The 24,358-nt window shown below is 47.5% G+C and overlaps 17 protein-coding genes across 17 annotated transcripts; 6 read left to right on the top strand and 11 right to left on the bottom strand.

Annotated features, from left to right (window-relative positions):
• Positions 1–232: 232 nt before the first annotated feature.
• NEMAJ01_0186 (uncharacterized protein) lies at positions 233–1,054 on the bottom strand (the record flags this gene model as incomplete). Its single annotated transcript, XM_047914024.1, has 1 exon — positions 233–1,054. The coding sequence occupies one exon, from the start codon at positions 1,052–1,054 to the stop codon at positions 233–235; it is 822 nt and encodes a 273-aa protein (XP_047769981.1).
• A 445-nt stretch (positions 1,055–1,499) lies between these two features.
• On the bottom strand, positions 1,500–2,216 carry NEMAJ01_0185 (trimethylguanosine synthase; the record flags this gene model as incomplete). Its single annotated transcript, XM_047914023.1, has 1 exon — positions 1,500–2,216. The coding sequence occupies one exon, from the start codon at positions 2,214–2,216 to the stop codon at positions 1,500–1,502; it is 717 nt and encodes a 238-aa protein (XP_047769980.1).
• A 204-nt stretch (positions 2,217–2,420) lies between these two features.
• Positions 2,421–3,002, bottom strand: NEMAJ01_0184 (uncharacterized protein; the record flags this gene model as incomplete). The annotated part of the gene is made up of 1 exon (XM_047914022.1): positions 2,421–3,002. One exon carries the CDS (start codon positions 3,000–3,002, stop codon positions 2,421–2,423), a length of 582 nt encoding a protein of 193 aa, XP_047769979.1.
• A 406-nt stretch (positions 3,003–3,408) lies between these two features.
• NEMAJ01_0183 (uncharacterized protein) lies at positions 3,409–4,221 on the bottom strand (the record flags this gene model as incomplete). The annotated part of the gene is made up of 1 exon (XM_047914021.1): positions 3,409–4,221. The coding sequence occupies one exon, from the start codon at positions 4,219–4,221 to the stop codon at positions 3,409–3,411; it is 813 nt and encodes a 270-aa protein (XP_047769978.1).
• A 389-nt stretch (positions 4,222–4,610) lies between these two features.
• Positions 4,611–4,916, top strand: NEMAJ01_0182 (uncharacterized protein; the record flags this gene model as incomplete). The annotated part of the gene is made up of 1 exon (XM_047914020.1): positions 4,611–4,916. The coding sequence occupies one exon, from the start codon at positions 4,611–4,613 to the stop codon at positions 4,914–4,916; it is 306 nt and encodes a 101-aa protein (XP_047769977.1).
• A 1,678-nt stretch (positions 4,917–6,594) lies between these two features.
• Positions 6,595–7,254, bottom strand: NEMAJ01_0181 (uncharacterized protein; the record flags this gene model as incomplete). The annotated part of the gene is made up of 1 exon (XM_047914019.1): positions 6,595–7,254. One exon carries the CDS (start codon positions 7,252–7,254, stop codon positions 6,595–6,597), a length of 660 nt encoding a protein of 219 aa, XP_047769976.1.
• On the bottom strand, positions 7,205–8,305 carry NEMAJ01_0180 (uncharacterized protein; the record flags this gene model as incomplete). The annotated part of the gene is made up of 1 exon (XM_047914018.1): positions 7,205–8,305. One exon carries the CDS (start codon positions 8,303–8,305, stop codon positions 7,205–7,207), a length of 1,101 nt encoding a protein of 366 aa, XP_047769975.1.
• A 445-nt stretch (positions 8,306–8,750) lies between these two features.
• Positions 8,751–10,811, top strand: NEMAJ01_0179 (glutamine---fructose-6-phosphate transaminase (isomerizing); the record flags this gene model as incomplete). Its single annotated transcript, XM_047914017.1, has 1 exon — positions 8,751–10,811. One exon carries the CDS (start codon positions 8,751–8,753, stop codon positions 10,809–10,811), a length of 2,061 nt encoding a protein of 686 aa, XP_047769974.1.
• A 120-nt stretch (positions 10,812–10,931) lies between these two features.
• Positions 10,932–11,873, bottom strand: NEMAJ01_0178 (uncharacterized protein; the record flags this gene model as incomplete). Its single annotated transcript, XM_047914016.1, has 1 exon — positions 10,932–11,873. One exon carries the CDS (start codon positions 11,871–11,873, stop codon positions 10,932–10,934), a length of 942 nt encoding a protein of 313 aa, XP_047769973.1.
• Positions 11,874–11,962: 89 nt separating this feature from the next.
• On the bottom strand, positions 11,963–12,961 carry NEMAJ01_0177 (uncharacterized protein; the record flags this gene model as incomplete). Its single annotated transcript, XM_047914015.1, has 1 exon — positions 11,963–12,961. The coding sequence occupies one exon, from the start codon at positions 12,959–12,961 to the stop codon at positions 11,963–11,965; it is 999 nt and encodes a 332-aa protein (XP_047769972.1).
• Positions 12,962–12,978: 17 nt separating this feature from the next.
• On the top strand, positions 12,979–14,031 carry NEMAJ01_0176 (uncharacterized protein; the record flags this gene model as incomplete). The annotated part of the gene is made up of 1 exon (XM_047914014.1): positions 12,979–14,031. One exon carries the CDS (start codon positions 12,979–12,981, stop codon positions 14,029–14,031), a length of 1,053 nt encoding a protein of 350 aa, XP_047769971.1.
• Positions 14,032–14,158: 127 nt separating this feature from the next.
• On the top strand, positions 14,159–14,320 carry NEMAJ01_0010 (large subunit ribosomal protein L39e; the record flags this gene model as incomplete). Its single annotated transcript, XM_047913848.1, has 1 exon — positions 14,159–14,320. One exon carries the CDS (start codon positions 14,159–14,161, stop codon positions 14,318–14,320), a length of 162 nt encoding a protein of 53 aa, XP_047769805.1.
• Positions 14,321–14,653: 333 nt separating this feature from the next.
• Positions 14,654–16,867, top strand: NEMAJ01_0175 (uncharacterized protein; the record flags this gene model as incomplete). The annotated part of the gene is made up of 1 exon (XM_047914013.1): positions 14,654–16,867. One exon carries the CDS (start codon positions 14,654–14,656, stop codon positions 16,865–16,867), a length of 2,214 nt encoding a protein of 737 aa, XP_047769970.1.
• Positions 16,868–18,129: 1,262 nt separating this feature from the next.
• On the bottom strand, positions 18,130–19,686 carry NEMAJ01_0174 (uncharacterized protein; the record flags this gene model as incomplete). Its single annotated transcript, XM_047914012.1, has 1 exon — positions 18,130–19,686. The coding sequence occupies one exon, from the start codon at positions 19,684–19,686 to the stop codon at positions 18,130–18,132; it is 1,557 nt and encodes a 518-aa protein (XP_047769969.1).
• Positions 19,687–19,761: 75 nt separating this feature from the next.
• On the top strand, positions 19,762–20,658 carry NEMAJ01_0173 (uncharacterized protein; the record flags this gene model as incomplete). Its single annotated transcript, XM_047914011.1, has 1 exon — positions 19,762–20,658. One exon carries the CDS (start codon positions 19,762–19,764, stop codon positions 20,656–20,658), a length of 897 nt encoding a protein of 298 aa, XP_047769968.1.
• A 305-nt stretch (positions 20,659–20,963) lies between these two features.
• Positions 20,964–22,136, bottom strand: NEMAJ01_0172 (uncharacterized protein; the record flags this gene model as incomplete). The annotated part of the gene is made up of 1 exon (XM_047914010.1): positions 20,964–22,136. The coding sequence occupies one exon, from the start codon at positions 22,134–22,136 to the stop codon at positions 20,964–20,966; it is 1,173 nt and encodes a 390-aa protein (XP_047769967.1).
• Positions 22,137–22,722: 586 nt separating this feature from the next.
• NEMAJ01_0171 (uncharacterized protein) lies at positions 22,723–24,171 on the bottom strand (the record flags this gene model as incomplete). The annotated part of the gene is made up of 1 exon (XM_047914009.1): positions 22,723–24,171. The coding sequence occupies one exon, from the start codon at positions 24,169–24,171 to the stop codon at positions 22,723–22,725; it is 1,449 nt and encodes a 482-aa protein (XP_047769966.1).
• Between the last annotated feature and the right edge of the window lie 187 nt (positions 24,172–24,358).

Below are 24,358 nucleotides of genomic sequence, written 5' to 3'. Positions count from 1 at the left end.
CTGTACACATTTTCATTTTAGATCCGCTTTTGTTGGAAAAACGATGAAACATACATCTGTAAGATTGCTGGATACATAGCAAAAAACCACAGAAACTGTGAAATGCGGTGTTCACACCCTAGAAAAAACATAAACCTTAAGAGAGAGGCTGTTCTTGTATACTTGAACATCCGGAAAATCATATTTTTGGCTGTGCTTTCACCATTGCAGCATAAAAGGCCTATCACAAGCACTAAACATTAGGCTGCCCCCTTGAGATATTAGAATTGCGATAGCCCGATATGTCCTCTTGGATTACAAACCGCCGAGAAAGATTAAAACAGGAATCCGGAGTGCCAGAGAGTCGCGTCGTGGCAGGGCCGGAAAAGACCGGACAAGGCGTGCACACACTATTCTTTTCAATTTCAGCGTCCTCCTTCTCATCCAGTTCTAGGTAGTCCACAGGAGTTTTTTTGTCGTCTGTCTCTCTTCTGAAGGTGGCGTTAGGAATCCACATCCACAGCTGGCTTTTATGCCCAGAGCTCTCTCCTACAAACTTGCAGTGCTCGCTCACCAGCAAGTTTTTATACGACACCCCAACACATTTGCTTCCTATATACATTCGGAAGACAAGCCGCCCTTGAGAAGCCATCTCAGGATAAATCGACATGGTTTCCGGGCTGTGCTTACTGTACTTGTTTAAGCTTATTTCTGGCGCATTTTTTTCGTTCAGGCCAAACACTCGGCTAGAGACGCCAGTTACGCCCGAACTGCTCTGGTACGCCACATGCTCCAGAAACACCATGGGATACCTATTCGGCTTGACAATGCGAACCATTTTAAAACGAGACGAACTTGTCACCTCCCTGACCATTTTCATGCTAATGCGGTTGTTCCTCGGCGTTTTTTCTGCCAGAATGCACGAATTCTTCCCAATGTTATACACATATCCTGTTTGCCCAGATATAAATGCGTTTTTGTCCTTGAGCCTGTCCTTTAGAAGCTTGACCATGTCCCCGTCCTTGCTGCCCGCACAAAGTAAAAGCCCAAAAAGAGAGCAGGCTGTCATCTGCATAGTCCATCTGAAAAAAGATGCTCTTGCAAAACGCATGCAAAAAACACCCCGTTCGCCTTTATTTGCGCATATGCTACACAGTGTGTCCTAATTTAGCACATATTTGCGCTTGGAGCAGTCCAGGCCTTTTCTTCCCTGGAAGTGCGTTTCATTCGCTATTCTCGTGTTTCTGCCCAGTCCAGGCGCAGGAAGACGCGCACATAAAAGCACATGGCGCCACAGCGCAGTAGAAGCCCAACTAAAAACCAGAAAAAAGTCTGCATTTACGTCTTTATTGCACATATTAAACAAAATGAAGGGAAAGGCCCTGCACATGCACAAAGCCAGCAGGAGCACGCCCAGGCAGAAAATGCAGCAATTCCCCAGAGAGAATATCCACCCACTGCAAGTGCCCAAGAAACTCCGCTAAAATTATGTGCAGTCCAGCACAACAGAAAAGCACACTTTATAGGAAAAACGAAGACGTGTCGCCAACCACCAGGATCTTAGCAACCGTCTTCCCGTTGAAGGAAGCCCCTGGGAACACCAAATACGGCTTCCCAAGAAGTGCAAACACGCGGTTGCAGAGATTCCGGGGAAGCATGTATATCCGCGTCGATGCCACGCTCGCATAAATATCCTCTATCTCAAGGACTTTGCAGCTCCGAAACAGCTCCACATCGCTGCACTTCTTGTAGCAGATCCCACCCCAGGGAGGGCTTGCCATAAGCACCTCGTACGACGGCCGAAGTTTCTTCAGAGTTTCCGGGCAAAACACGTCCATATGATGTACTGTGTGCTTATCTGCGCTCGTGCACATCTTCACATTGTGCCGAAGACATCGCACTTTCGCATAGTCTATCTCCACAGAGTCCACAGAATTTTCGTACTTTAAAAAAGAAATCGTGTTTCCGCCCACGCCTGCAAACAGATCCAGCACGCGGACAGGCGTCTGGAATTTGCTTAGAACGGCTTCTGTGATGGAGTTTGCCAGGGCCACGGGAGTAATCGAGTACCAGGACTCCCGGTCCAAGAGAAAGCTGTTGTTTCTTGCCCGCGGAAGAATTTTGTCCATCCGCGCTATGTACTTTGTCAAGTCCGGGTGCGCGCAAGCAGTGTAGTCATACACGCTCCACCGGCCGACTTTCCTCCGAATAACCAGTTTGTCCTTGTCTCTGCACATGGATTTAAAATTTTTAGCAATTATGCGGGGGACTAGCTCAGAGGTAGAGCGCTCGCTTAGCATGCGAGAGGTGCCGGGATCGATACCCGGGTTCTCCACTTACCATTTTGCTCCCGCCCCCGGAAAGACCTGCTTTGGAGAGCGGAGAAGAAGCCCGCAGAACGCCCAGAATAACACGCGAAACTGAAGTGTATTTTTTTATTCCTATCTTTTTTTATCTGTACCAGTTTTTTCTTGCTGCTCAATGAGCAGGTTGCAATACTTCATAAGCTCCAGGCACTGGATTTCGCTCTCTTCAAGACGCGTCTCCAGGGACTCGATCATCTGCAGCAGAATCTTCCTGCGCTTTCGCTCGTACTCCAGCTCGGCCTGCGTTTTTATGCTTTCTAAAATCCGGAGCTCCCCCGCCTCCTTGTCCTTCTCTCGCTCTTTCTGGCGGATCTCGTCCTTCAGCGCAATGATTTTCCGCAGCTTCTGCAGCTCGTCCGCAAGCCCAGACTCTAACGGAACAGGGCCTTTGCACTCTAGAATCTGCCCAGATTCCGGACACTCTTGCGAGCCCTCCCCTATAGAGACAGAGAGCCGGCTTATGTCCTTCTCAAACTCCTCCTCGTCGTCTAAAAGGAAGCTTTGGGAGGTCTCCTTGTCCTGGCTGGCCGTTATCTCCTCAACCTCCACATCCTTGTCCGCATCTTCGCCCTCCTTTTTCTTCTTAAATAGTCCGCTTATGTTCCCTATCGACGTGTTCAGCATCTCAATTAGACTTGTTTTCTCCTTTCGCCCCATAAATATAAAATAAAAAGAATTGCAAATTACTAAATGCACCAGCACCCGCCACAGACATCGCCGCATCAGCGCCAAAACACGCCCCGCGCCAAAACAGAATCCCCTGAAGGAGACAGCACAGGCCTGCGCCTCGGCAGTATTTTGAAAAATAACAATTAAAAATCTATACAAGCCCCAGCAAGAAAATAGAACCGTCTGCAACAAGATTGGCCAGTTTTTCAATGGCCAATATTCTGTGAACCCCCGAAAACGGACCCATCAAGTGCCACTGCCGAAATTGCATTCGCTTGTCTCCTCTTAACCCTGCACATTTATTGAACCACAAGAGCATGCGCGCCTTCTACGGGGCTGCACTCAAGGCGTGAAGTCTCTGCGCCTATTTGCTCCATGCGGCCTGAAAAACATCCTACAAATCTTCCTTCTCTGGGCCTGGACTGTGCTCGGTCTTTTCTAAAGGCTGCTCTGCGCCCTTCTTTTCTTCTTTCTTTTCCTGCGCAGAAATGGACTCCGTGATTATGCTGTATTCTTTTATGGGGAAAGAGTTTTTGCAGACGTTGTTCGCGCATGCTTGCGCGGACTCTTGGCTGTTCTCCTCCGTGCTCTGGTCTTTCTCTGCCTCAGGGTCCTTGTTTTCCACGGGGACCACGTCCAAGACAACGTACTTTTCCTCGTTTGTCAGCTCGTTCCCTTTCACGGAGAAGGTGTAGCTGCACGTGGAGCTTTCAACAGGGCCCGAAAGCTCCATCTCTGAAAGATCTGGCTGGTAGTGCACCGTGCTGGACCATCTTTTCCCCTTGCAAATATCGCATGCATCTCCCCCGGTGTAGCTCTGGATAATTCTTCCCTTTTTTACGTAGCTTCCCTTATAATATCCTACATTCACTTCTCCGTCGTCGTTTATTAACTTTATGCTTTTAAATGGAACAAGAATTATTTTGTTGTTGCTATCAGAGTGCACCAGCTCGCGCGAGGCAAGGTTCTGCAACTTGTCCAGAGACTCCAGTAAGGAAACGTACTTGTTTGTTTCTCGCTTCACCTCCACCGGTTTGAACTCTATGTTTATCTTGGGCGTCTCTCCCTTTGCAACCCTTTCGCTGTACTCGGCAGGAGAAAACACTTTTTTGTTGCTTATCAGGTAGTACTCCCTATCCAGGTTCTCCACGTTGAAGCATTGTGCACTTAGCACATACACTGCCAAGAAAAACACATAATAGTTCATGCGCATAAAAATAAAAGTGCATAAATAGAAAAGAAATGCAAACATTGCACGCCCTGAACAGATGTTGCTTCTGCCCACGAAAATTAATGCGCTCATGGCTCTGAAAACCTCGGGAAATCCCGTCTTTTCCAAAAAGGCATCCGAAAATTCAAAAACAATTGAGCAAATCCACCCCTGCAAAACCCCATCAAAATATGTTTTTGCGCACTCTAAAGATGTTTTTCATGCGCAAACACAAGAAAGATGCTCAAGGAGAAAAAGTCTCTCGATGTGAAAAATCACGCAGTGCCCCATTGCAGCGCCTGCCTCCCTAGATTTAGGATAATTTAATTTTCAGCGGTTGCACCATCTTCTAATTTTTTCCTTTTTTAATTACGGATCCCTGTTGAATGCACTCTAGCACAAGCACACAGGCAGTAGAACAAAAAACAAGCAATCAGAATGAAAGCCGTGAACACGTGCCCCGGCGGCCTACGCGCACCCCAAAGTCCAGCCGAACTTTGCGCAATTCAACGGTTTTGAACATGGAAACAGCTAGCCTTAATAGCGCCAAAACCGATTCCAGCATGGTTACTCAGAACATTGCGCAGCGCATATGCTTATTCAAGCTTTTTTGCGGGCTTGCCGTGTTGTTGGTTGCCGGGCTTGTATCCGGAACGGTATTCTACTACGCCCTAAAAGACACTTCTGTCTAGAGGTTTATGCATTATGAGGAGATCTTCATATAGAAAGAAATAAACAATACCAGAAAATTCAGTGTGCAATTGCAGAAACAACCACACAAGTTTTTTCTTTGCTGCGCTCTTCGGGTTGTTATTCGAGGGCTAGGAAGCATTCGGATCACAGAGTGCGGCACTCCCCGATAAAAACAAAAGCCTTTCATTTATGCATGGAGTGTGGGCTTGGGTGGGATTTAATTTCAAAATTGAGCTTGGGCTTAATAGCCCGAATGAAAAAGAAAGTATGCAGGAATGCTCTTCTGCACAGTGCATTTCTGCGCCAAAGGCCAAACAAAAGCAGACAGAACTCGAGCATGCTTCAACGGCTCAAATGCAGAAGACACTTTCACGCCAGAAAAAAGTGTTGAGCTACTTCGTGAATTGAACGTGCATAGTATAGCACTGGCTAGATGGTGTTTTATTTCGAGTTAATTCGGGCTTGAGTGAAAGCGCGGTTTGTTTGAGGGCGAAAACTCAATGCCCGGCCTGATATCCATTGAAGTCAGCAAAAGAGGCTATGAAGGCGCCAGCATAGGCAGGGCATTAAGCTGCGGTGCTTCCATGGTCCTGCATAGGGCCTCTGGAGACGCCAAAACTTTCTTTGTTGCATGGCATCTCATTGGCAGAGTGCATTCCAACAGAAAGGCATCCTTGGTGGGCTTTGTGGGCGCAAGAGGCTGGCATCTTCTTCTAAGAGCCCGCCGTGATTTTGCCATATTTGCAGATATTGCTTTTTCTAATGAAATTTAGGCCAACTCATCAAAAGCAAGCAAACAGAAGCCAATACAAACAGAACAGCTGTTTTCCCAAACACCAAGCACATAAAACGCGGGAAGGCGGCAGCTAACTTGCAGAATTTCCCTTCTACAGGCACAATCTGCGCTCTGTGTAGCTATTTCTAGAGCATTTGGTCTTTGTGTTTGGATGAATATGCGCCAAACACTGATATATTGCACTATAGTTTGTTTAGAAATTTTTCTAAAAGCAGACAAAGTATATTAAAAACAAAGGATAAAAAGAGAAAACTTCCTAATATCTATGAGGCAAGGCGAAGAAAACCCATTTATTGAGGCATCCGTTAACATGCGCCAAAAAAGACCCTGCACATTAGAAAAATTATGTGGCATTTCAATATACATATGTTCCGCAGTCATAGTTATGTGTGGATTATACATATACCTGCATTGGTATCACATTTTTCTATGAGAACAGCTTGCCCAAAAGCAATGCATTTCTGAATGGATAATCCTTTTTGGGGGCAGATTTCACGCATTCGCATGTGGAATGTGTGCATTTCCCATAGAAAAAATGTTTCCAAAATAAACAAAAGTCTTCAACTTACGGGTTTTTTAAAAGAAAATACAGCGCAAAATAAGCAGGCAGCACGGGAAAATTCTGTTTTGTAGTAGAAGTCCTCGCATGGGCACTTCAGAAAGAGGAGTCTTTGCAGAGCCTGTATATCCGAAATAGCACGCGCAGGAGACATGCCTATGCAGAAATATTCTAGCAGAGTTCAGATGCCCATGCCCCGCTGTAAAGGAAAAATCGGAAATGCGTCTGGCGCAAACACTTGGAAAATGCCCAAATACACGGTGCAATACAATTTTATTTATAGTGGGAGTCTGTCTGGCGGTGCTTTTCTGCTGCAGATGGCTCACTGCATGGTTCCTTTGGGGAGGTATTTTAGCACATCACTCCACCTGCCTACAAGCAGATGGTAATCTTTCTGGCTCTTCTTCTTTAGGTTTTTGATTCTTCTTTGGCCGAAGAAGAGCGGGATAAAGGTGTTCATCAGGTAGAGCTCGTTCATGTTGTTGGCGGACGAGCTCTTGTGCGCCCACACCATCAGGCAGAGCAGGCTCTGAATGACCCGGATCTCGTAGATATCGCAGTCTTCGTACAGCTTGTTCAAGATCTTGGGAATTTCTTCTTTCCTGTAGCTCGGGCAGAGCATAGACTTTAAAAAGGACTTTCTGGGAAGCCCTCCCAAGTACTTCAGCAAATGCAGCTTGAGAAAGCTAAAGACTTCGTTTCCTGTGTACATGCTGTAGTCCACAGAGTGGAACTTTTTGAAGCTGTCCAGAAGGGCCGGGTTTACGTGCAGGCTTATAAACATCTGGCTGCTCAAGTACGCTTTGGTTTCTATAAGATGCAGGGTCGCGTTGAAGGCCGCTATTCTGTACAGAGTTTTCTTTTTTCTCTTGTAGAACGAGAAAGGGAAGAAAATAAGCCTTTTGACCTTCTCCCAAAAGGTGGGCTTTCGCCTAATACTTCTGCTTGCTATCGAGAACTTCCTCTCCTTTTGCATTTCCATTGCTGCTGGAAGGTGGCAATAAATCGACTGTGCGGATGTTTTTACTAATTGTTTCATACAGGAGGTCAACTGTGCAAAAAAAATCATCTCTTTTTGCAGAGCATCCAATTAACTCGCAGAAAAGAAGAATAATTCTGGACGTGCCCAGAATGATAGCCAATGGGAAGTTCAAGGGGATAAGAAGACAGTACACAAAAAAAACCTCAAAAAAGGAGAAAGAGCAAAACTCCCAAAAGACGAACTCGCCCATGAGAAAGAGCTTCAGCGCCTGTCTGCCGTGGAGCAGGCGGATCTGAAAGTCCCCGCCCGTGAGAAGCTCCAAAATCCCCAGAAAGCCCGCAAGGCACAAGACCAGGAGAACATTAGACGACAGAAAAATCCCCTTTTCCCCCACTATCCAGTAGAAGTACACTCCTAGAGAGTGGCTGTACAGATTGTGCAGGTTGTGCAGGATCCCCAGCACTTCTTCAAGGCCCTCCTCAGAGATGCGCAGGGAAATCGTGTTAAAGGCGGGAGTGAGGAGAGAGGCACCTCCCACGCCCGTTCTGTCTTCAGTGTAGAGCCTGCTAATGAAAGTGGAAAATACGTCAGAGTTGGCCTGCCACCCGCGATTTTCCACAAGCAAAACAGTTTCGTCCCCTGCCTCTATTTTCAGAACAAGAAAATACTTTGCCATCTCCAGAGAAGAACACCCCCCTATTTTTATATCGTACCCTTTTGTCCTGTTTTGCATGCTCTGCGCAGTCTTGTGGATTCTTTTAATGAGGTGCATGTCTTTTTTGCTTCCTGTGAGAAGGATTGTGCTGTACTCGTCGTATTCAAAGTCCCTGTACTCCAGAACAGGCAGCTCATCCGGGGCAACGTGCAGGCACTCTATCGAGTATCTTGCATTGGCTATTAGCTGGTCACTGTGGCAGGGAATCTCCTCTGGCCGGACCCCCAAAAAGAGATGCACAGTAAGCACGCTTAGACCCAGAAGAACTGCATTCAGCGTGTATTTCACAGTTTTTTTGCTTTGCGTGGCTAGACTTATAAGGCGTAGGGCAAGCATGCTCTGCAGTAAATTATTTATATTTAAACAGCGCAATAAATGAAAGGCATAGAAACATCGCAGGTAACGAAGAAAAAGTGTCACTGCAGGAGAGAGCACAAAAAGGCGTATCTCCCACAGTCTAGTCACAGTGTTCAGCCACGAGCAAATGTGCAAAAGAAGGTTTGTGCACGCACTGCCTGCAATGCGCACATTCTAAGCCTTCAGGGCAGGCAGGCGCATGCGCGGAAGAATCTGCTCTACTGCAGAGCCTAGAAAACACAGATGCGCTTCAGAGGGCTTGGGCAGGCCTGGGATCCGTGATAACAAATAGGCCTGAGCCCTTTCCAGGCAGCAACCACTTATATCTCAAACACAAACAGGCCAATGCCAAGGAAACAAATAACCCAATGGAAATATGATGGCGTATTTTTAAAATATAAATAACCCGAATTTTCACAATTGTATGTGTGGAATATTTGGATATTGCAGCTACAATAAGCTGGCAAAAAAGGGCGAGGTTTTGAAACTACTGACGAATGGGCTGAAAAGGCTTGAATACAGAGGATACGACTCTGCAGGTGTGGCCGTTCAGATCTCCAACTCCTACCAGGCATTCAAAAAAACAGGGAAGGTCCAGTCGCTTGTGGACCACATTGAGGCAGCCGGGAAAGAGTTTGAGGCGAAGGAGGAAATGGCGAACATAGGAGTTGCACACACGCGGTGGGCAACGCATGGAAAGCCGTCTGAGACCAACTGCCATCCCATTCCCAGCCAGGATGGGGAGTTCTACGTGGTTCACAACGGAATCATCAACAACTACAAAAACCTGAAAGAGATTCTGATGGGGCACGGCCAGACTTTCCAGAGCGAAACCGACACAGAGAGCATTGCACAGGTCATTCTTTTCATATACAGAAAGTGCAAGGCAAGAGGAATCACCATGAGCTTTGCAGAGCTGGTGAACGAGGCTGTGCACCAGCTGGATGGCGCCTTTGCCTTTCTCGTTGTCAGCAAGCACTTCCCAAACGAGGTCGTTGCTGCCCGTCGGGGAAGCCCTCTTTTGATTGGTGTGCGGGGAAGCTCCATAGTCCAGCAGGACTCAATCGATGCGGTGAGCTCGAAAGAGCCAAGCATCTCCATAAGCACGCCCGTGGGAACTCCCAGGATTGGAGAGAAAGCAGGAGGTGCAGACCTGTCTCGGTCCGTCAGCAGAGTCTTTGTGATGGAGTCGAACAACGACGCCCCGCCGATGGAGATTTTCTTCAGCTCAGACTCGGCTGCCATCATAGAGCATACAAAGACCATTCTTACGCTGGAAAACGGAGACATTGCGCACGTAACAGTCAAGGGCCTGGAAATAACCAAGAGCGGGCCCGGAGGAAAGTCTTTCCGGCCGCTGGAGGAGGTTACAGGAACTCTGTGCGACATAATGAAGGGGAACTACCCGCATTACATGCTGAAGGAAATCCACGAGCAGAAAGACTCCGTTGTAAATACGATGAGGGGGCGTGTGAACTTTGAAGAGTCCACAGTGAAACTCGGAGGAATCGGGGAGTGGCTGGACACGCTCCGAAAGGCGTCTCGGTTCATTTTCATAGCGTGCGGAACCAGCTCGTACGCGTCTCTGCAAATGCGGGGCCTCTTTGAGGAGCTCACAGGAATTCCATCAACGATTGAAATAGCAAGCGACTTCAACGACAGAACTCCGCCCATTTCCAGGTCTGACTGCTGCATATTTGTAAGCCAGAGTGGGGAGACTGCAGACTCCCTTATCTCCCTGAAGTACATCAAGGAGAGGGGCGCGCTGAGCGTGGGAATCACAAACGTTGTGGGAAGCACCATTTCCAGAGAGACGGACTGCGGTATACACATAAACGCAGGCCCGGAAATCGGAGTGGCCAGCACGAAGGCATACACCAGCCAGTCTGTAGCGCTGGCACTGCTCGCCATACAGATAGGGCAGCACAACGCAGAAACCCTGGAAAGGCGAAAAGCGATCATCAACGACCTGAAGTCGCTCTCTGAATCGATTGAGTCTGTTCTTAAGGACGAGCAAGGCCTGAAGACCATAGCAGAGACCATGCTGAAGACCGAGGAGAGCATCATTCTTCTGGGAAGGGGCTACCAGCTTGCCACCAGCCTGGAAGGAGCGCTGAAAATCAAAGAAATCACGTACATACACAGCGAAGGAATCGGAGCAGGGGAGCTGAAGCACGGCCCGCTTGCACTTGTCGACGAGAAGAAGAGAATCATTATGATTCTGACAGACCCATCCGAGGGAAAGTCCCAGAACTCGTACGAGCAAGTTATTTCCAGAGGAGGAAAGCCCATTGTCATATGCACAGAGCGCACCTCCAAAAAGCTGGGGAATTCCCTCCAAATCATAGTCCCAGAGGTGTCTGACTGCATCCAGGGCATTGTAAACGTAGTTGTTTTGCAGGTCCTGGCGTACTACACAGCCACCAGCAAGGGGATAAACGTAGACCAGCCCAGAAATCTGGCCAAGTCTGTTACAGTTGAATAAAAGTCCGCTGTTTCTCTTCTATCTCCATGCGCACACTCTTTCGCATTTCTATCCATGCGCCTGCAACGGCAAAGCAATGCTAAAATACACAGGCAAGTTTATTGTTTTCCAGGCGTTTGCCTACAAGTATGTGTGCTTTATCGTAAATATGGACTTATTATATCTTTTGTCTCTGGCCAGCACGTTCAGAAGGTCTTCCTTTACAATCACGCGGGTGCTGCTTTTCTGCGATCGCTCATCCGAGCCCTGGAAAAGCGTCAAATACGGAGCAGATCCATCGTCTGTTCCCTGCGCTCCTGCCGACATCCAGCTTTTGGGCTGGCTTCCCAGTGCAGCAAGAGCCACGTTGTTGCTAAGCCTTTTCTTTATGATCAAGTCTTCTCTGTCCTGCAAGGCCTTTCTCCACTTTTTCTTTCCCTCTGCCTCGTCGCCGTCTTTTTTCTGCCTATACTTGTCCATCTCCAGCTTCTCCTCCTGCTCCAAGAACCACATCTGCCTCCGCTTGTCGTTCTCGATCCGTATCAGATAGTCGTTTCTAGATATGTCCATCCGCACCTTGCTCTGCTGGATCATCTTTTCCAAGAGCTCGAGTATTTTTCTTTTTGAGGCCTGAAACACCAGCAGGGAAGCGTCGTCGCTGACTCCAATGTCCCGCAGTTTTCCTATTTTTTCCAAAAAGTACGTGTATATTCTTCCGTCAAAAAGCGATTCGATCGTGTTTTTGTAGTCGTACACTTTCCCCTTTGTGTCGTCAAGAGGCAGGCTGTCCTCCGCCTCCTTTGCAATGTGCTGGGCCTCTTCCTTGAGGTTTACGCCAGCATAGTGGATTATGTCGCTCATGTACTCTGGCTTCTGGTCGTCCTTCCCCGAAGGCCGTCCTCTTCTGGACCCGTGCAAGGCCTCCTCTTGAAACTGCTCCTCTTGGTGCTCTGCGATTATGTCAGTGCACGATTTCTTGTAGTCAGGCACAGAAATTTCGCCTCTCTTGTACTTCTCTGCCAAGCTGGCAAGCTCTTTCCTGGCCTCTGGCGGGAGAGAGTCAAATGCGTCCTTGCTAAACATCGAGGGTTAAAAAAATTTATGCATTCGGTAGTATTTCTGACTTTTCTATTCGGGTATTTACTGGCGCGTGCTCTCTTTCGCATTTCCGCCTACAGGAAGGAGATAGACCAGGCCCTGTCGATGAGGTCCTTCTCCCTCTCGGACGCCTCCTCGATCCTCTTTCTGTGCCACTTGACAGCTGCGCCAGGCCGAAACTGCCGCAGAATGAGGGCGCAAACGAGCTGCGTCTCCAGAGAGTGCATGGAGTGCACGATTTCCTCTCCTGTTCCAATCCCTGTGATTTTATCGAGCATCTGAATCACGTATTCGAGACTTTTATGCGCGGGCAGGGACTTTGCCCAGTCTGCGTATATAACGGACAGCACAAAAACGGCAAACGGGGAGTGGTCCTTTCTAAGCTCAGGATGCATCACGTCTCGAATGTACTCGTTGTACGTCCAGTCCCAGTCAAGTGCCTTGCAGTACAGGCGAATAGACGTGGCTGCATCAAAAGCCTCTGCATTTATTGTCTCCCCGTCAATAACAGGCTTATTCGCATATTTCTGGAGTATGGAAATGCACCTGCTTTTGAGCCCATCTGCAGGCTCCTCGTCAATTGCATAGTAGTAAACCGTCTCCAGCACGTCGCTCACCTCGCTCCCGTCCTTCTCGATTGCGTCCGGGTAGAACACCTTGTACACAACCGCATACTTTTCCAAGTCCCTGGAAAAAAGAATCACATCATGCAATACTGTGTACTTCAAAGGGTTCGACAGATGCGGAAGCATGTGCCCAAAAACCTTCCGCATTTCGCTGTGGGATAGCGTGTTGAATCGGTCGAATATTTCCTTCAGCACCTCATCGATGCTTCCTGCGCCTTTTTCGTCAATGCATGCAAGCAGGCCGTCAACATTCGACTCGTCCGCAAACTTTCTCTTCCGCTTTTCCTTAGGTTCGCCTCGAATCTCCCCTTCTTCCACGCTTTCGCCGTTATCCACGCTCTCGCCTTCGCCCAACTGCGTTGACAGCTTCTTGATTTTCTGCTTAAGAAGTGCGACTGTGCTTTTGTACGCCTCTATTCTGTGCTTTATTTTTCTTATAGAAGTCATTCAGAAAAAAATTTAGGATGAGAAATACTGCTGAAGGCAACTGCAGAAAGAAAAAGATGGAGAGAACCGAAGATGCTGATTCTCGCAGAGAGAGCACAAACAAGAGGCACTGCCCACAGGAAGACTCCCCTGTTGAAGAGAGCGTGATTCAAATGAAACCAGAAGATCTTATGGCGGATGCCGACACCCCGCGCGGAGAAGCGACTAGAAGAATGGCGATTCTGAACGTAGACTGGGACTCCATAGGGGCCAACGAGATATACCGAGTTATTAGCGTCTTTGCGCGGAAAGAGAGCATCCAGCGCGTGGTTCTGTATAAGACCAAGTATGGCGTGCAGGAGCTCGAGAAGGAAGAGCAAGAAGGCCCTGCAGTGATGAATCTCGACGTAAATGAAGAGACGCAGGAAATGGAGCTGCGCGAGTACTTGAAAAACAAAATGAAATATTTCTATGCGGTTGTGGAGCTGGACACAGCAGAGGCAGGGAGGGAGCTGTACGCAGCAGTGGATGGACTGGAAATAGAGGAAACACATAACTACATTGATGCCCGGTTTATACCCGATGATGCTGTGATTTCAGACGTGGTTGTTGAGGAGACAAGCCAACTGCACAACACAGCAAGAAAAATCCCAATTAACCCTCTGTACAGCACGAAGCCGCAGCTCAAGTGGGACGAGGACCCGATTAGAGACAGATACTTGCGAGACCTTTTTGTTAAGGAGGTTGACTTGGAGGTGGCAAACAGCCTAATTGACATGTCGGACGACGAGGAAAAGCAGGCATACTACAAGAAGGCCATGCTGGAGAGCATGCCCGAGGAGGAAGCCCCCGAGGAGGAAGAAAGCGCACTGCAGCATAGCACACACAAAGAAAAAGCAGCTGGATCGGTTGAAAACGAAGACATCCGCATGGGAGATAGCAGCGCAGACGAGGCAGATGAAAGCAGCGAGGCCGCAGTCCTGGGAGACGACAGCCGATTTGCGCACGAGAACAACCCAGACTTTGCAGTCGATAAGACGCACCCTGCATACTTGGCTAAGAAGAGAAAAGAAAAAAGCAGCAAAAAGTAGCGCATTCTTGGCTGCGCCGTGCAAAGACTTTTCTGTGGAGCGCTCTAAATTCAAAAGTGCAGCTTCCACAGGGAGAGGGCGACGCGAATGTGTTGAAATTTTTTTAATTTTTATAGCCCCAGAACGAATGACTGCGAACAAGGGAGCACTTTTAAAGAGAAGACTAATCAAAGCAAACAGAGTGAACAAGCCTATTCCTGCGTGGAAGAGGATGATTCCAGGAAACAAGCAGCACTACAACACAAAGAGAAGACACTTTTTGCGTACTAAGCTGAAGTACCACGAATAGACTTCCTATGGATCTGAATGGAACTTACTGTGTAATCTACGCAAAGACGGCTGTTTCTTTATGAGGATATTAATAAAGTTCATCATACTTAGACACGAATGTTTTGTCGCATGCACTTTCCGGGCTGCACAGGAGCGGTGGCGGCAGGGATCTGCGCATTTGCAGGCTGGAGTAGCGGCCATAAAAGTGCAGAGTCTGGGGAGTGGCTGCGTGCCTTCTGGCTGAAATGTGATATCAAAAAGGTCAGCGGCATCATTTGATCGATTTTTGTGCTGGAGGGATGATTGATTCGAGAGACTGTATATTTATAATGTTTTTTTTCGATAAGCAAAGATGGATAGTTTGAAGAAGATGAAAAAATATATTTGCAGTGTCTATCTGTTTTTGGCCATAGGAGTGGCTAGCAGCATGATAGACCGTGTGCATGGAAGTTCTTTGAGCGAAACGTCCGAAATGGAAGTGGACGAGTCCTCCTGCATTATGGACCTTCTGCAGAATATTGATAGCCCAATGGAAACCATTCCAACAAAAGAAGACCTCGACCGTGCTATTACCGCTTCCCTAAACGATCCTGATTTGGATTGTTTCTTCGAGTTTGTCAAGAGCCTGGGCCCTTCCATTAGGTGGAAGCAGCAGGCTCTTCTGCACATAAAGAAGAACCTGAGAAAATACCCGAAACTACATAAAATACCCGGGTGGACCGTGAATAAACTGGACCAGATGCTTAGATTTATTTCTGAGAACATAAAAGAGCTCAGCACGGAAGAAGACAGCCAGAACAAGATGCAATATAATGGCGTAAATTTGCATTTCAGAGTCAAAAGCGGCTATATGAGCTATGAGTGCCGGTATAAAACCGAACACTTAGACAATGCCAGGGACCGCATAATTGGCATGCAGAGAAAAGGCTTCGAAAACAAGGACTTGGGTGCAGCGATATATCTTCTTTTTTCAGTGGCCGAAATAGCATTCGACTTTTCCGTGCAGCAAAATAAGATAATTCTCTCCCTGATAGACGAGTGTAAAGACAGCACGCCAAAGGGAAACTACATTGACAAAAATATCTACGATTTCTGCGGGGCTTCTATGAAAAGGGAGGAGATGTTTAACATTATCCTTCAGCTGAATATGCTGCTAAATGCTTTTTATAGCAATGTATTGAATGATGTGGAGTTGGAAAAATATTACGGCGAAACCACAGAAAAGATAGTCAACAGCCTGAACTCCATGTTCTTCTCCGACACGGGAAAGCAGGTTCCGTACATGGAAATTACAAAAGGCAGCATTTCGCGGCTCTATTCTATGCTATATCGGTTTTTCGCGCTGTTTTATGCCATATGCCCATATGCGGGTGAAAACATGGTGGAATTCGTGGGGAAGGACAAGGTAGTTACCGAGAAGTACTACAAGAACTTCTACCGCATAAACAACAGAACCATGGAGCTCGTGTTTAATCTGGACTTTGTTTGCCCTAAAAAGACCGAAGTACAGGCTACAGGGAACCGTCTTCCCTCCAGCAGAATAAAGCTGCATCGAGTGAACTACGTGGACAACAGCGAGAGAATGCAAAAGCCGGTTATAATCCCCATGACCCCGCACGGAATCCCGTGCGCAACAATAATAGCTCAGATTTCGCAGATGTACGGCCGACCACAGAGCAACATACACGTCCTGGGGCTTAACCCGAAAACCCGCAAATGGACATACAGAAGCCCGCACGACACGATGTACTTCACTGAGTCCTTGCCGGGCTCTGAGATTTTGGTGTTCTACTACATATCCGAGGCAAACTCCCCGAATTGCATTATTAACGGTGTGCTTGCCGAGTATGCGTCGTACCACTGCAAGGAATCGATGGACTCCAGGCCTCTGCGATTTCCGCTGATTATTGACTTCATGATGGTGTGCGCGACAAGAAAGCTGACACTCCAGAGATCTGCAATGATTGAGAGCGCAGAGTTTGTCGATTCCATCCCCTGCTTAAAGGACCTTGTTGACCGTGAAGCATATGTCTTTATGGATTCCGCAGACTTGTCAAGCGTTGAACTGTATCCGCAGATGAAGGCTGAGTTCTTAGAGGACAGCGAGTCTCTGGACATGGACATGCTTTTCGCAAAAGGCAATCTGGTCACAGAAAGGTCCAAATTCAGCGACGCCGATGGATGGACAGACATCATGTACTCCACAAGAATCACCAACTTCTGCCAGCATTCCAACATATACATGGACGACTTTACAGCGAGCTATCTTTCTAGCGCGCCGGGGGTTAAGGACTCATACGGAAACACAATAAAAAACATTGTATTCAGTTCAACAGAGCCTGTAACATGCATCTTTAACATGAGGGAACAAAACTACCATAACAAACTAGTGTATACATGCCTAGACAGGGAGCTGCATCTAAACCACGAGAAAATGCGCAAATCACTGTGCTTCTACCCGTCGGTCGTTTCAGAAACCAGCCTTGTGACAATGGAGCCATCAGCCGAAACTTGCCTGCAAGCAATAGGCGTACACGGCAAACTGCTAATCTATTTGTTGAACTAAGCTTTTGAACTTTACACAGCAAACTGAAAAATGCGCAACAGCGCAGAGTGCAAAGAATGCTATCCAAAGCCTCTGAAACGTATTTTCGATAAACGCCCAGCAGAGCTGCAAGCCAGAAACACAAATATACCTACAATGTTTTACCAATGAATAAAATAGCATTACTCCACAGGGCTAAAAACTAGAGGAAAGTCCTCGCATACTCTGCAAGTGTCTACAGATCTTTAATTACAGAAGGCACGACGTGCTTTCAATGCTGCCGTACTTTGCACTATTCAGGAAGTAGGCAGTTTTGCACTGTATGGAGAGGCTCTGGCAGAAGGTGTTTATTTTCTCCTCTTCAAAGGGGCCGGCTATACCGCCAGATTCTGCGCTCTCTCTAGAGGCTTTCTTACTGTGTCCTTGCACCCAGGAGAAAGCGCCCACAGGAATGCGCTCAGCCCCATCCGAAGCATAAAATACCCACCCATCGCACATTTAAGAGTATGTTGAATCCTGCTTTAGCCTCCACAAAAACGTGCCATTGGTGCAGAAAGTTAAGCTATGGAAGACATGTGCATGCGATAAAAGTGCATGTCTGCATGTTTTTATGCAGGATTTGCTCGCTGCAAAGCAGACTGGTTTTGCAGCCCTTGTATAATAATATTTTAAATATTTCCAATTTGTCGTGTCTATCCAGATATTTTGTCTTTATTGCACTTCTATGTGATCGATGGCTGCATCAGAAAAAAATAATGTATTGCATTTTTGTCTTTTTATTGGCAGATACTCTTTGTTTTTGGAAAATAGTTTGAAAGAAAAGCTTTTTCTCATTGGCTAGCTATTGATGGAATTAAAAGCGCCATTGCATGCGGAAACAGCTGTGTGCGTAGGAAATTATTCAATAAATTGAACTAGTTCTATCTCTTCGGGTGCATACATACTTATTGTCTGTTAGCATTTTGCATGGGCGATTTGTTTTTATTCGGGTTATACTAGCATGTTCTAGGCTGCTGCCCAGAAACAAGTCGGGCGTGCGCCACGATAAGCCCTCCTAAGCCGAAGCAACATGCACGTGCCATCTCGGGGCAAATCTGTCCGGGGAAGAGTGCCTATTGGTGCACTCGCGTGCTTAACTCTGAAATGAGCTGATGCTCCACGCGTGTCTCTGCAGCACTCCAGGAAAAAAGTCTCTTTCATGCGCAGACTGAACAAGCACTGCAAAAAGCCCGCAGCTCTTCTCCAAAAACAAGAAAACAAGCATGCTTGAACGCAAGCCAGGTTTATTTATCCAAGTCAGGAGCAATAGACGTAAACTCCTTTGTGCCGGCAGCAGCCATACCGTCGGCGACTATCCTCAAATACATGTCCTGTCCGCCCAGGAGGCTCCACTCGCGCTTGTGTGGGCCTGGGATGGGGAACGCGTGCATTTCCAAAGAGATGGGCTTACTGATGGAAGCGCGCTCTCTGGCAAGTCCGTCTGAGAATATGTCCATAAATCGCCTGACTCCGTCCTTCACCTCCTGGAGGCCCCAGAAGAGCCGCTCCCGCATGCACCGGCTGGCCTCCATTCCGGAAAACGAAAGCATTCCGTCTTCGGAGGGCTTTTTGGACAAGACCACCTCCTCAAGCGTTGCCTGGATGTGCTTCAGTATTTCCAGCGATGCTGTGAGCGTCACGCATGCAGAGAGCTCCAGAAGCTCATTGAGCATGTTTGCAAACGCCTGCTGGTATTCGCTTTCTCCTATGGTTCCTTCGGTGATGCCCCATCCTCTAAGGGTATCCTGCACGCTCACTGCGTCGAAGACTCCGACCACTTGCAGGGCCTTGAACGACTTCGGCAGCGAGGCAGCTACCGGCGTGTACGGGCTCTTTATCCGGTTTAGTATGTCTCGCTGAATAATATATGAGACGATTGCGCAAACAGCGTCCTTCTCTGCGAGCCTGACTCTGTTGTAGACTGCGTCAAGCTCTTTCTTCTTTTTCTCCAGATCCGGGACCTCCTTCGCGAGGAAAGAGGACAGCTCTCCAATTTTCTTGTCTGCGTATTCGATGGACTGCGACGCGTGGTGGACTGCCTTGGCTGTGAGAATTCTTTTGACTTCTCCGTCGTTCTTGACAGAGGCTGCATAGTACTCCAGCAGGTACGTCAGCAGAGACTTCTCGTCGCATCTGCCCTCGACCAAGTCCTCCGCGGTGATCAACACGGGAACTTTGAGGTGCTCGTGGGCAAGCCCCAGCGCTCTGGAGGCGAGCTCGTGCGGAGTTCCTTCGTCGTAGACAAATCCTCCGATATCCGAGTGCACCAAGGCCGAAATTGCCTTTCCGTCTTTCCAAGAGCTTTCAAAGTTCTTCACAGAAATCCCGGGGTACGGAGCTGTCTTCATCTGGCACCACTTGAGAACCTTCTTCTGGACAGAGCTGTACGGCTTTAAGTCCGAGCCCTCCCGCACCATCTGGAATGTAAAGAACAGGATAAACCTCCATATTAGGGCCAGCGTCAGCTTGGTGCTGCCCTCTTCTATGTCCGCCGAGCCGATGTTGATCATTTCGACTTTGCTGGATTTCAAATAATCAATCACTTTTTCAATGTTTTCTCTTTTATGCACCCGAAGGACAGGCTTTGTATTAAACTTTAAAATAGAACCTGTAATGGAGTACAGAAGGGAGTGCAACGTCAACCCGTCCCGCAGCTCTCTGAGATGGCTTATCCGATCAAACACAAAAGGAACATTGATGGCCTCCTGTCTATATCTTTCTTCTCCGGTTTCTAGCTTGGAGTTTATCCATTTTATGAATGTTTTTGTCTGCACGCTCTCCCAAGTTTCCTCGTTTTTCATGCAGGGGTAGGCTATTTTAAAAAATAAACAGGGGAATATTTGCCAATTATTTGTATCTAATACACTATAAATAGAATGCTAGGCGAAATAAGTGGTGGAGAGTGCAAGTGTCTAAAAGAAGTGGCAATCTGCGCTATAACAGGGCGCGAAACAGAAATAAGCTATGCATCCCTGCAGAACATAGGATCTGGAACCTTTGGGGTGGTCACCCGGATCTCTGTCAATGGGTCGTCCGAGTATGCGCTGAAGAGGGTATTTGAGAAAAGCGCGTACATGAACAGAGAATTGGAGATGCTGCAGACGGTTTCGCACAGATGCATTGTCCGGGCGTTCTGGTACTTCTACGAGAAACAGTGCAAGGACGGCGTGTTTTTAAATATTATTATGGAATATGTGAAAAGCGACCTGTTTTTTCACATTGTAAAAAAAACACATTTTCCCAGAAGCAGTTTCATAGACTACGCTGTTATGCTGCTGGAGGGGCTTGAATATCTGCACTCGCTGGGAATAGCGCACAGAGACATCAAGCCCTCAAATGTGCTGATAGACGTTGACGCAAAAATTCTGAAGCTTTGCGACCTTGGGAGCGCCAAGAAGATAGCTGGCGCAGAAAACAACGTGCTGTATATATGCTCCAGATACTATAGAGCGCCGGAAATACACGAGGGAGCGCCGTATGGGCTGGGGATAGACATTTGGGCTGCCGGGTGTGTGCTATTTGAGATGATAACGCACACCACGCTTTTTCCTGGGCAGACAGCATCCGCATGCTTGGAGAGGATCCACGAGGTGCTAAACAAGTCTTCGCTGGAGGCCATGGCTGCAACTGCTAGAAGAGAGGAGCTGGCGGACTGCGTAAAAATTCTGAAAGAAATGCTTGCGTTCGATCCAGAAAAAAGAGCAAGCGCCAAAAGCGCGCTGAGATCCTTTAAGATTCTGCAGAGTGCTGAAAGCCATGCAAATCCTAAGTAAAGTTCAATAAAGCCCAAAGATGCACATTATAATGCTCTGCTTTTATTCAGTGCCTTTCTATCCTGAGGCCCAAGGACTCTCTTAGAGAGTGCGCTTGGGTGTTGGTGGGATGGTCTACCCGGCTGGCTTCTCCAATACTGGACAAAGCCAGCTATTCGCTAATTTGCGCTCTAAAAAGATGCGGCAGTTGGCTGATTTCCGGCGCTGCAAATGGCATAATACTCTCCATTTGGGCCTATTGCATCTAAAACAGCATCTGCTTCTCCTACTTCCAGGCCCTTCATTGGCTGCTCTGGCTTCACTGTTTACCACCATGTGTCGTCTTGAACAGGAACTTCGGGCTCGGTCATAAAGTCTAATATAACTATCCATATCGCCGAAAACGCCAAAAACAACGCTAGGTAGGCTATCCTTGTCCGGTTGCGGACTAAAAAGCTCGAAGTACCGCTTGCTATGCTGTAAATGGTCTCTGTCACAGATCGGTACGCTTTGCCGGGCAATGAAACCGTGAACTCGCTCGCTCTGCGGATGTACCCCTTCCTGGCGAGCACAAGGTCAACATTTCTTCTTATTTCCTGGCTAGAGACGTCCAGCTTAAGTGTCTGGACTATGCCTGTGAGAATGGCCGCCATGTCCTCCTTCCTGTACTTCTTTATGTTCTCGGATTTTCTCTTCATAATGTCGTCTGCAAACTCTATAAACTCCTCATTGTTGCTCACCAAGAATACTGTGTAGAGCCCTTCTCTGTTCACTTCCTCTCTTAGGCGCTGCAGCCTGTTGTTTACCTCCGCCACAAGCTCCTCCTGTGAGCCAAACTCCATATTTCTATCTGCCATGGCCACCTCCGGGAAAATATCGTCTAGTTTCTTTATGTTGAAAGCCATTAGCAGCGGATGGTCCTTGGTGTTCATGATAAACTTGTAAACCCACTCCATAGACTCAATGCCTGCTCTTTCTATGGGGCGTGTACTGCCGTTTACTGGCTGCGGGTTTACAATGCATTGCATGTACGCAGTCGCCTGCTTCAGCTGCTTCTCCAGATCCTTCGTTAGCACGTCTATAAACATCTTGGCTCTTTGCACATCCTCCCTTTCTGCTAGATTCCCCGTGTTTGCCGTCTTCGAATCATCTCTAGCTGCGTTTCTCTCTTGGAATTTGCTGTTGGTCTTTTCCATGGCTTTCTCAATTGTGCTCCACGCGTCCTCGCTGCTTTCTATAATATTATAAAACATCGCTGCTGCAAGCCAGTTCGCTGTTTTGCCTGTAATTAAATTCAAGCTCTCGGGGGTGTTGCAGACTACGTGACTGCACACTACTCCGAAGATCTTTCTAAGTACTGATTTCTTTTCCAGCTGGCCGTTTTCATCATTAGATAATTGTTCTATCGTTTTTCTGTAGATATCAAATTTCAGAACGCCTTCCCCGTCCATCTTATTGATCGTTACTGTGACTGATTTTTCATCATTTGTTTTCTCCATGCTATTTTCTAAATTTTTTAGACTATTTATGCGAGTGCAAAGAAAAATGCAAATTTGCTCTTTCCGTTATTTTTTTCATCTCAAATCCCCTTTATGGGCTGGCCCTTGCTTCTTCTCGTGTTTTTTGTCTTTGCTATGGTTTTAAAAAATGTGCAGCCTTTTTGCAATTCTATGCCCACACAAACTCCAATCTTATTCGCCATGGAAAGGAAAGTTCTTCATTCTAGAGCGCGCATATTATAGGACACTCCTAAAGGCAAGAGCATCTCAACGGCTGCAAAGTTGACCATTTGCAGCTGATTTGCAGATTCTGAAAAGGCTTAGGCGGGGCTTTCTCCTCTTTTGCGTGGCACATAGACATCGCGTTCGCGTGCTTTGACGCATCTCTTGGCGCGCATGCGCCTGCTGCATGCTTTGCATCTATTCTAGGGGAAAGGCCCTTTTATGGGCAGAGGGCGCTGCATGCAGAGCGCCCGGAACTGGAAAGAGCAAAAAGTTTACTAGCTAGACTTTTATTTGCGCAGTTGTTTCCCAGTGTATGCAGAGGCCTGGGAAGCTGCTTGGCGCCAGGATGCAGCATGAAGGCTTATGGCTTGGCGCTAGGCTTCTGCTTGCTGGCCAGCTCGTACAGGTTGAATGTCAGCCTGTGCTGTGTCATGATGCTGGTCATGACCGCCGGTTTCACTTTGTACTGCCTTGTGAAACTCTCGCACGGGTTCTCTACATTAGAAAAATCCCTGGCCTGCATGTATATGTCCCTCTGTTTCTTGAAAAGATAGCTTTCTCGCAAATCATCTATTAAGCTCATATTTGCCACTACGGGCGATGCTGCAGACACAGGCTGCTTTTTTTCAGACTTAGCAGAAATGGACGAAGGATCAGGCTCTCGACGCTTTGGACTTTCTGCAGGAGCAGAAAGAAAAAGCGCCTTCCTCTTTGGGATGGGGAGGGATTCTTCTAAGGCAGGCGCTGGAGCAGGGCCTGGGGCTGGAGCTAAAGCCTGAGGCAAAGCCAGGAGCGAGCCCGAAGCTGAAGCAGATGCGCTTTCTGGAGTGGCTTTCTGCAGGCCACTGGCAGCTTCCACTTTCGCAACTGCCTCTTCTGCAACAGCCTCGCACATTGGCAAAGCACTCTTTATAGCCTCCATCTCTTTCTGCGATATGCACACTCCCTCCATAAGATTCTTTAGGATGTGCATGGTGATGCTTCTTACTTCTGCCAGCACTATGCAAACTAGCATAAGATTTTTTGCGGTCTTACTGCCTTGCTTGCCGGAGCTGTAAATTGCCTCTTTTATTTGCGCACGCAGCTCCAAGTACATATCCCCAAACGGCTTGCACGCCACAGCTGCACAGTTCATAAGAAAAGTTGTCTCCATCAAGGACTTCACATGGCTTTCTGCTGCAGCATCCTGCAGGCGCTTCGCAGAGTCCGCTGTCTCGTTCGACTTGTCCTTCATGCACAGCGCCTGGAATGCATTTATGCGGGCGTCATCTGTATAATACCGCTTCTTCAGATGAAAGACAATAAGGCATCCTGTGTATAGGGAGTTGCCCTTGTATGCTGCTCTGCCTATGATCTCTCTGACCTCATTCAGAAAAGAGCATGCGTGTTTCAGCATTTCTCTTTTCCTATAGTCCAGCATAATTTGCATTGGCATGTTTTTGCCTCCAGCTATTTTTAGCGCCTGCAAGACCCTGTCTGGAACTGTGCTGCGCCCTATAATGGCTTGTACGTCTAGATCCTTCAAAGAATGCCACGCCCTTTCTTCCGAATAGCCGGCTGGCACAGGAAGCCCCTTTCTGGGCTCGGCCTCCTCCGTGATAGGTACTACTTCCACGTCCTGTGTGATCCTGCACTCTGCCTCTTCCACCAAAGACTCTCCCTCTTGGGGCGTGGGGGCGCCTTCCTGCGAAGAAGACTCGAAGCTGTAGCACAAGAGCGCTGTTTTAAAGGCTCTTGCCATTTTCTTAAACTTAAAGATAAAGGATTTAGAACCATTGCAGTTTTCTTCGTCTTCTCTTTCATCTTTCATTTGTGTTTTGATTGTCTAAAGCATATTTATTCTTTAAATGAAATGGGGCCTAAGAAGCAAATGATCTAGATTCTATTTTAATATTTACGAATATATTAAAACAAAATGATTTTAAAAAATAAATGGCCCGGCGTTTTCGCTATATCTGTATGCCAGCGTTCGATATATTTGAGTGTTGTATGCTTTG

Source organism: Nematocida major, assembly GCF_021653875.1.
Source record: "Nematocida major strain JUm2507 chromosome Unknown 2424, whole genome shotgun sequence".
In the NCBI taxonomy this organism is placed as follows: domain Eukaryota; kingdom Fungi; phylum Microsporidia; genus Nematocida; species Nematocida major.
Note: the sequence above shows the minus strand (reverse complement) of the source record. Positions and strands in the feature narration are given on the sequence as shown.